Source organism: Lathyrus oleraceus, chromosome 4 (assembly GCF_024323335.1).
Source record: "Lathyrus oleraceus cultivar Zhongwan6 chromosome 4, CAAS_Psat_ZW6_1.0, whole genome shotgun sequence".
In the NCBI taxonomy this organism is placed as follows: domain Eukaryota; kingdom Viridiplantae; phylum Streptophyta; class Magnoliopsida; order Fabales; family Fabaceae; genus Lathyrus; species Lathyrus oleraceus.
The window spans coordinates 491,669,994-491,679,587 of record NC_066582.1 but is presented as its reverse complement, the minus strand read 5'-3'; the positions used below and the strand labels follow the sequence as shown (position 1 = coordinate 491,679,587).

At 36.4% G+C, this 9,594-nt stretch overlaps 2 protein-coding genes across 3 annotated transcripts; both read left to right on the top strand.

Annotated features, from left to right (window-relative positions):
* Positions 1–1,974: 1,974 nt before the first annotated feature.
* LOC127076581 (putative disease resistance protein RGA3) lies at positions 1,975–5,644 on the top strand. 2 transcript variants are annotated; one of them, XM_051018266.1, is made up of 3 exons: positions 1,975–2,406; positions 2,540–5,298; positions 5,390–5,644. In XM_051018266.1, exons 1-2 carry the CDS (start codon positions 2,360–2,362, stop codon positions 5,292–5,294), a joined length of 2,802 nt encoding a protein of 933 aa, XP_050874223.1. In that variant the 5' UTR covers positions 1,975–2,359; the 3' UTR covers positions 5,295–5,298; positions 5,390–5,644. The 2 variants fall into 2 exon arrangements, with proteins under 2 accessions (XP_050874223.1, XP_050874224.1); XM_051018267.1 differs by having other exon boundaries at positions 1,976–2,406; positions 5,426–5,644.
* A 512-nt stretch (positions 5,645–6,156) lies between these two features.
* LOC127076587 (uncharacterized) lies at positions 6,157–7,687 on the top strand. The gene is made up of 2 exons (XM_051018272.1): positions 6,157–6,687; positions 6,770–7,687. The coding sequence occupies exons 1-2, from the start codon at positions 6,643–6,645 to the stop codon at positions 7,334–7,336; spliced, it is 612 nt and encodes a 203-aa protein (XP_050874229.1). The 5' UTR covers positions 6,157–6,642; the 3' UTR covers positions 7,337–7,687.
* Positions 7,688–9,594: the final 1,907 nt, after the last annotated feature.

Below are 9,594 nucleotides of genomic sequence, written 5' to 3'. Positions count from 1 at the left end.
CATTTTCTATTTTGCAATGCTTCTTCAACAGATGATGGGATTTTCACAGAATCAACAGCTGCAATAAAACTTTGATACTGTGTGGAAAGATGTTTAGTGGAGACATATTGAGAGATAGGGTGTCGATATAGGGAGGGACAAGATCTTTTATCCTTCCTCAAAGCAATGGGTAAATCAACTGAATTAGTGTCACAAGTATCAGAAATGGCATAATCATCACTAGAGGAATCATTTTCAGTACTTACCTCCGGTTCAGGCGATTGAATTTGTTTCTGGAGAAGGTCAGGTTTACTTCTTCTCTGATACACTAGAGTTGGTGCTGGAGGTGCTGATTCCTGTAAAACAGAAGGCCTTGAAGGACCAGGAACACTTACTGGCTCAGATTCAGGTGTTGAACTAGGACTCAAACTCAAACTAGGTGACAACTCGGGTTCAAGAGAGGGAACACCGATAGGTGTTCTAGGGAGGCTAGGACCAAGGATCAGAAACTCTGACTCTGACTCTGACTCTGACTCTAAGTCACTTATGTTCTCCCCCTGAGACTGAGAACGAGTGAAATATGACACATTTTCATGAAAGGTGACATCTTTGGAGACAAAGAATTTTCGACTCGGAGGATGATAACATTTGTACCCTCTTTTGTTGGGTGCATAACCCAGAAAGATACATCTGACAGCACGGGGATCCAATTTGTTGCGATATTGTTTGTGAACATGAACAAAAGCAACACAACTAAAAATGCGAGACTCGAGAGTGTGTAAGATAGGAACAGATGGAAAACATGAAAACATAAATTGGGCAGGACTTTTATTACCTAACACTCGAGATGGGACCCGGTTAATCAGATAGGCAGCAGTAAGAATTGCCTCACCCCAATTAGAGGTAGGAACAGACATTTGAAAAAGGAGAGATCTAGCAACTTCAAGTAAATGACGATTTTTTCTTTCTGCGACACCGTTTTGTTGTGGGGTGTCAACACATGTGAATTCATGGAGAATGCCATGTTTACTAGTGAAGTTGGAAAAGGTATGATTGACATATTCTTTACCATTGTCAGAACGAATTCTTTTTATGCCTTTCCCAAATTGCGTTTGTACCATATTATAAAATCGGATAAATATTTGTGGTATCACTATCATCAGGGGACATCATTACAAAGAAAGATGACATAATGGTTCGTTGAGATAGGCAAAGTTCCAAGTTTTTCATCAAGATGGATGAGCCTCAGAGAAATGCGCTCAAGTATGCAACATAATTTCTCTGAGACAATATCAGAAGGTGTTTTGTGTGAGAATCATGATTTCGTTCCTGCTCTCTCTGAATTGATCACACTGGGATTTGTGCTGAAATTCAAGAATGAAGATATTGAATTTCTGATGGAGTCCAAGAATTTGCAGATTTTCTGTGAGGATGAGAAGTTCCTCAGTTCTGCCTTCCCATATGAATAAGTATTATGTATTACTTTGTCTGTCTGTTTGCAACTCTGGTAAAGTTCTATGACCAATTGTAGGTGTTATTTGTTTCTGCTGTGCCTGGATTTATGTCTTTTCTGCTGTTGTAGCAGCTGTAGTACTTATGTCTTTTTTGCTGTTGTGGCACTTTTTATGAGACAATTATTCAAGACAGGCTCAAGTTCCTTTATCAATATAATATTCATTGTTTGTTTCTGATATAATCTATGTTAAAGGGAATACTCTCTCTGTAAAAGTAGTTTCATTTCGATTTTTGTTTGTTTGTTAGAGTGATATCATACAAATAGATGCTTCAAGTTGTGTCACTTCATAAATCTATTAATATGAATAATAATGGTAACTTGATGCCAAGATTTTTTAAATCATGTAATCTATAGAAACAAATAGGATGAATGTTGTTATGTTTATTTTTCAGCCAAATGCTCGTTTAAATAGACAGAATACAATTAACAATCCTTGGAAATTTATGGAAATAAAAACAATAAAAATAGAGAATCTTTTATAATAAAGGAGAGATAATCACAGGATTCTCCAAGACAGCACACACATTCAAGGTAAAAATATATGCAATCTGAAATTGAGTACTAACAGCAGAGAGCATTGAGCTGGTCAAAGAACCACATCGAACAAATAGAAATATAGAATAGCAACACTAGAAGAGGCCCACATACTCATTATTGAAAAGTATAATTTCACATTAATTGTTATGTGTGTAATGTTGGGTTGGTCCCCCTAGCAGCATAAACTTGATTATTTTTCATTTGATGACTCATTTTTTTGTCCCTTCCCTTTGTATATATAGACCAAGTCTTTTCCTACACCCTTTCTGACTCTCAAACTCCTCAACATTCCAATCTTCCTCTTGATCAATCTGCTTGTTTTGAAGGATGGCTGAGCGAATTTCATATGGCCTTACTCAAAGCATCATCAAAAGGTGAACAAATCTTCATCCCTTCCTATACTCCTTTCATTAAAGTTGTTTTTTAATATTATTTAATACCTTTTTAGAAGAAGAATCTCAATTTAAACATTTAGTTAGTGTACTGAATTGTTGTTTCTTTTGACAGCTTGGCCTCTGAGGCCTATCGTGAATTTCGACAGATATATGGTGTTAAGCATGAGGTGGATAGGCTTCGGGAGACAGTTGAATCCATCAAAGCTGTGCTTCTTGATGCTGAGGAGAAGCAAGAACAAAACCATGCTGTACAAAACTGGATTAGAAGACTCAATGATGTGCTTCATCCTGCTGATGACTTGCTAGATGAATTTGTTATTGAAGATATGAGACACAAAATGGAAGTACAGGAAAAGAACAAAGTGTCGCAGGTATTGCATTCCTTATCTCCAAACAGAATTGTTTTTCGCCGTAAAATGGCTCACGGAATTGAAAAAATACGAAAGAGTTTTAATGATGTAGTGGATGAAATGACTAAGTTGAATTTGAGCCAAAATGTTGTGGTGGTTAGGCAAACTAAAGAAGTCAGGAGAGAAACTAGCTCTTTTGTATTAGAATCAGATATCATTGGTAGAGAAAATAACAAAAAAGAGATTATAAATTTGTTGAGACAACCACATAGAAACCACAATGTATCCTTGATTGCTATTGTTGGTATTGGTGGTTTAGGAAAGACAGCTCTTTCTCAGTTGATATATAATGATGAAGAAGTGCAAAGTTTATTTGAAAAGAAGATGTGGGTATGTGTCTCTGAAAACTTTGATGTCAAAACTATTTTGAAGAACATATTGGAGTCATTATCGAATGGAAAAGTCGATGAAAACTTATCATTAGACAACTTGCAAAGTAACCTCCGCCAAAATTTATCTGGAAGAAAGTACTTGTTAGTCCTAGATGACATTTGGAACGAGAGTCATCATAAATGGATTGAATTGAGAACTTACTTGATGTGTGGTGCTGAAGATAGTAAGATTCTAGTGACGACTCGTAGTAAAACTGTGGCTCAGACAATGGGTGTATGTGACCCTTATGTTTTAAATGGCTTGACTTCGGAAGAATCATGGGGTTTGTTAAAGAACATCATTACATATGGGAATGAGGTCGAAAGAGTGAACCAAACTCTTGAATCAATTGGTAAGAAGATAGCAGAAAAATGCAGTGGAGTTCCATTAGCTATTAGAACACTAGGAGGCCTATTACAAAGTAAAAGTAAAGAGAGTGAATGGAACAATGTCTTGCAAGGTGACTTTTGGAGATTATGCGAGGACGAAAATAGCATCATGCCTGTTCTAAAACTGAGTTATCGAAGCTTGTCGCCTCAACAGAGACAATGTTTTGCATATTGCTCTATATATCCTAAGGACTGGGAAATAGAGAAGGATGAGTTGATTCAACTGTGCATTGCACAAGGTTATCTCAATTTTTCACCTGAAATTAAGGTCATGGAAGATTTTGGTAACCAATTCGTGAAGGTTTTCTTGACAAAATCATTTTTCCAAGATGCAAAAATGGATGGAGATGGGGATATATATAGTTTCAAAATGCATGATTTAATGCATGACCTTGCAATGCAAGTAGCTGGCAAAGATTGTTGTTCCTTGGATGGCGAGGCAAAAGAACTAGTTAGCAGACCCATGCATGTATCCTTGCAACATAATGACATTGATTTGTTGAGCTCATTGGATGCTAGCAGGCTCAGAACTTTGGTTTTATTGTCCTCGTCTCCCTATTGGACAGGATTGGATGGGGAGGAATTGTCGGTTATTTCAAATTTCAAATACTTGCGCGTCTTGAAACTGTCAGATTCTTCTTTAACCAAGCTATCTGGTTCAATTGGAAAATTAAAGCATTTAAGATGCCTTAACTTATATGATTGCAGGGCTTCAATAGATATTTTCAAATCCATAAGCAATCTTGTTTTCCTAAAATCATTGAAATTGCGAATAAGTGAAATCGCTATCAATGAGTTTAACGCGAGCGGTATTCATAATTCAAACTGGCTTTCTTCACTAACAAATATTGTTGAAATCTCTATCACTTCTTGTGGAACTTTGCGGTTTCTCCCCTCATTGGAACGTCTCCCATTCCTTAAGTCACTTCATATAAGTTCCCTTAGATGTCTGACTTACATACACTATGAAAAGCCTATTTTTCCTGAAAAATTCTTCCCATCTTTAGAGAGCCTCAGGTTGGAGGATTGCTCAAGCTTTATGGGATGGTGTATAGGAGGTGTTTTTTACTCTTCACAGTCACGTGATCTATCCTTCCATCCCTTTCCTCTTCTTTCTCATTTATCAATCACAGGATGTCCAATGCTGACTTGCATGCCTGCTTTTCCAAAACTTGACAAGATTTTGGAGTTAAACTGTAGTAATATGAATGCACTCTATACAACATTAGACAATCAGAGCCTCTCATTGCCTCCTCTTTCCAAGCTCAAATCTTTGTGTATCGGTGGAGAACTAATTGATGTCGGTAACATCCCAGAGAATTGGATGCAAAATCTTACTTCTCTCCAACATCTTCAAATTGAATGTTTTTCAAGTAAACAATTTCATGACACTGCTATTTGGTTTAGTGACGGCTTCAACTGTCTTCCTTCTCTACAAAAAATCACCTTACAACATTGTGATGACCTAAAGACATTCCCTGATTGGATTTGTAGCCTCTCATCGCTTCAACATGTGATCATAAGGTATCTCACATGTTTAGCATCGGCACCTGAAGGAATGTCTCATCTTACCAAATTACAGACCCTAGAAATCATTGCTTGTCCCCTCTTAGTTAAAGAATGCGCCACACAAACGAGTGCAACTTGGTCCAGAATTGCTCACATCCCAAACATAATCTTAAGGGATTTCATTTAGAAAGGTACCATATATCCTCTTAAAATAACTGTTTCTATTTTTTTTCTTTTTTTTCTGGATTTTCAATAGTAAATAGCTTCCAATATCATGGACAGATAATATTCTTCTGTCTTGTTTTATGGTCATCAAAGATGCAAAAAGGCCTATGGAGAGAGAACATATACATCCATCAAAGAGGAAGTTTCGAAATGTTTGGAGTTTGTTAGTGCTATAAATATATCCTCAGGAGTTGATACCTTTGTCAATATCCTCTTTTCAAACTCTTATGAAGTTGTATGATCAATTGTTGGTGTTACTTGTTTCTGCTATGCCTGTATAGCTGGTTTGCAATTTGAGGAGAAGCTTTGCAATATGCAGCAATTGTAGTCTTTATGTCATTTCTTTTATTTATACTATAATTATTCATTGTTTGTTTGATGGAGTGATGTCATTTCAAGTGATGCATGCATCATGTGTATCAGTTTGTAATGCCTCAATCTCCTCTGCAACATTTTGTTTAGTTTAATTGGAAATTGAAGCACTTAACAAGTCTTAGTTTAGGGGGGAGCTGCAAAGAACTGGGAAGTCTTTCCAACTCCGTAAGCAACATTGTTTAACGCGAGTGGTATTCATGGACTCACATTAAACATATTTTTATTTATGTTTTTGAAATGTTTGGAGTTTGTTAGTGCTATAAATATATCCTCAGGAGTTGATATCTTTGTCAATATCCTCTTTTCAAACTCTTATGAAGTTGTATGATCAATTGTTGGTGTTACTTGTTTCTGCTATGATCCCCATAAGTTTGTTAATCACGGGAGGAAGATTGTTGCCTTGCCTCGGCAGGAGGCGGATTAGTTTCAGTTATGATTTCGTGGAGAGATGGCACTCTGAGACCTCGTCGTTTCATCTTCCGTATGGTGAGATGTCTATCACACTGGACGATGTCTCGTGTTTGTTACATCTTCCAATCAGGGGGAGACTCTTCGGTCATGGGAGGATTACCAAAGACGAGGCAATAGAGATGATGGTAGAGCATCTGGAGGCTGATCTAGAGAAGACATGGAGGAGGTGGATAAAACCAAGGGTGCTCATGCTAGATTTGAGTTCCTGAGGAAGATTTATGTGGTTGAGATCCAGAGAGCAGAGCAGACTGATGGTGATCATGAGCAGGTGCCAATCTACAAATCACATGTATTGAGAGCATACCTTCTTTTTTTTGGTTGGGACTGCTATTTTTGTGGACAAGAGTGTCACTTATACTGACGTCGTCTACCTACAGTACTTTGTGGATCTCGAGCAGATCCATGAGTACAACTAAGGAGAGGTTTGCTTGGTCTACTTGTATTTGAAGTTGAGAGAGGGTTGTATGTGGAAGACGAAGCAGGTCACTGGCAGCGTGACACTACTGACGGTAATAATTATTGGTCTTTTATTGTTTTTTTTATTTTCATTTCATATTTGCAAAGCCATTACCGATGATTCGTGTGTTCCAGACTTTTTTATTTCAGGCTTGGATCCTCCAGCACTTCCCGCGCATCTCTGACTGGGCGAGTGTGCCTGAGTATATTGAGGATATGCCGCGTGCAACTGCTTTTATCTCGCTCAGAAGGAACCAGACGATCGAGCCTTTCAGAGTCTATCTTGATCGTTTGATTGTTGAGGACATATACTTCAACAACTATGTTGATCACCGTCAAACACAGCCATTTGACGAGATAGTGTTATACTCTAGATGGTTGGCCTGCGGATCGTGTCTCGCTGCTCCTCATCTGTTCGAGTGTGTCATGCGGCAATTTGGCTATGTTCAGATCATTCCCAGACACTCTACTGTCTTTCCTCCTCCTGCCTTGACACGTAGGCAGATAGAGGAGATGTTTCATGATTACGAGAGTCATATGGTATCGGATGAGGCACGTACCATAACTGAGAGCGACTGGAGCTTTGTAGACAGGTACATCAGATGGTTCTTAAGGATGTCACATTCGTATATGGTGCATGTTACTCTAGAAGATCCGCCGAGACCATCTCATCAGGAGATACTAGAGGAGGAGCAGGCTTAGCTAAATCATACTAATGATGTCTTGTCTAGGTGTCGTCGCATAATAGAAATTGTGCGGGCAGACATTGACGAGGGTATCTTCCCTGAGGGGTCTGATGTCAGGCGGGTCCTAGATACCATCATGACAGAGGCACATGGGACATTGTTGTATCAGAGACATCGTTGGAGGATAGGGGGGATTGATGGTCGAAGAGGCAGAGGAGGTAGAAGAGAGTTTGTCAGACACACACAGTAGTAGTCTGTTATTATTTTGTTGTAGAATTATGGTTTGTACTTTATTTTGACTGTCTTACTACATTATCGATCTCGGTTATACGACATTTTCGATATATATTGCTATTTTATTTTTGTATGCCATTTTTGGTCCATCTAGAATTATGTACGTCTATTTATTTATTTTCGATCGTACGTTATACTTCATCTGAACACATGTAAACAATTTATAGCATGAAATACATGTACATTTCGGAGATGTATCTCCGAAATAATCACGGAGATGCATCTCCAGTACCATTTAAATGTAAATGGCATTTGAGTGGAATGTGTTAAGTGTTTAAAATTGTTCTGGAGATTTATCTCCAGAATATTTCAACATTTATTCAGAAATAGATGCGTGCAGAGATGCATCTTCAAAAACTGAAGATATTTAAATGATTTCGCGTGGTGGCTAAAAAGTATTAATGATACATTAAGAAATTCTCTAACAATTAATGTGAAATTATACTTTTCAATAATGAATATGTGGGCCTCTTCTAGTGTTGCTATTCTATATTTCTATTGGTTGTCTTTCATCCATCACTATTGCTAGAAACATGTCAAATATCCCTTCATAATTCAAATGATTCAAAGCTTTTAATGATAGAATATATATATATATATATATATATATATATATATATATATATATATATATATATATATATATATATATATATATATATATATATATATATATATATATATATATATATATATATATATATATATATATATATATATATATATATATATATATATATATATATATATATATATCATAAATTAATATATAGTAGAAGCTGGATCGATATATGTATAAGAAAGTGAAGAAATGGTAGAGAAGTATAGAGAATTTTCTTTCCAACTTGTCTTCAAAAACTTAATTACAAAAGAAACTTAAATCCCCTTATATAGGGAAGCACAAGCTTACTATTTAATCCAGTAACATCTACCTACAATAGTAGGTGAACTACTAAACATTCACAAAAAACTTTTACAAAAGAAAATTAATTTCATACATTTATGCCTAATGACAGGAGATTCTTATTCCCTTAAGATAAGAATATAAGATTATTTCTTATCTTTTGCTTTTGACAAGATTCTTATTCCATTAGCCTTGTCTTTTGCTTTTGTTTATTGATTCTTTTTCATTATTGCTTTGAAATGGCAAACAAGATAGGATTCTTTCTTATCTTCTGCCTTTGATTATTGATTCTTATTTTTTGCTTTCTCTTTTGCTTTCTGGGCCATGGATTGAATCATTGCGTCCCAGAAATCCTCTGCAGTTGGGTCCTCTGCTTGGGCTTCTCCTGCCAAATAGTCAAAGTTGTGGGAATCAACTGATCCCATGGAAGAGCTGGTCTCCATAGATGAATCCTCATCTTTTGATGCTTTTGCTGGAAAAGTGGAGAAGAATTGGTTTTTCATATGGTCCAAAGTTCTAACCATGATTTCATCTTTTGATTCATTTGGATATTTTCTCTAGAAGAAGTTCTTCAGATTTCCCATAGACATTTGTTGGGAGCTTTTCTCTTTGACCTTATTACTTAGGTCTTCAGCTATAGCTGTTTGAATTAAATTTCCTATTTTCTAGACTTCTTCGGAACTCATTTTGTTCCACCATTTATAGAAGAAATTTCTTTCTAAAATGGGTATGTTGAATTTATCTTGAGATATGGTGATTGACCATCTCCATATCCATGGAATGTGAAATTTGGTAAAGAACCAAAATGGACATTGTCCGGTGATTAAATTATCAGATAAAATATTTGCAATAAGTGGGCTATTGTCACACCAGGGATTGTATAAATCAAGTAATTCTTTGGGTAGTATTTCCAAAGACGAACCAAATTTAGTCCACCATTCATAAAACCAATTTGGTATAGGTCTATTAATCATCTCTGGATTAATAGAGAAAAACCAAGAATGCTTATTCTTGGGATTTTGATAATAAAAAGCTTGAGTAAAAGCTTGGACATAGTCCCAGTAATTAAAGTAAAT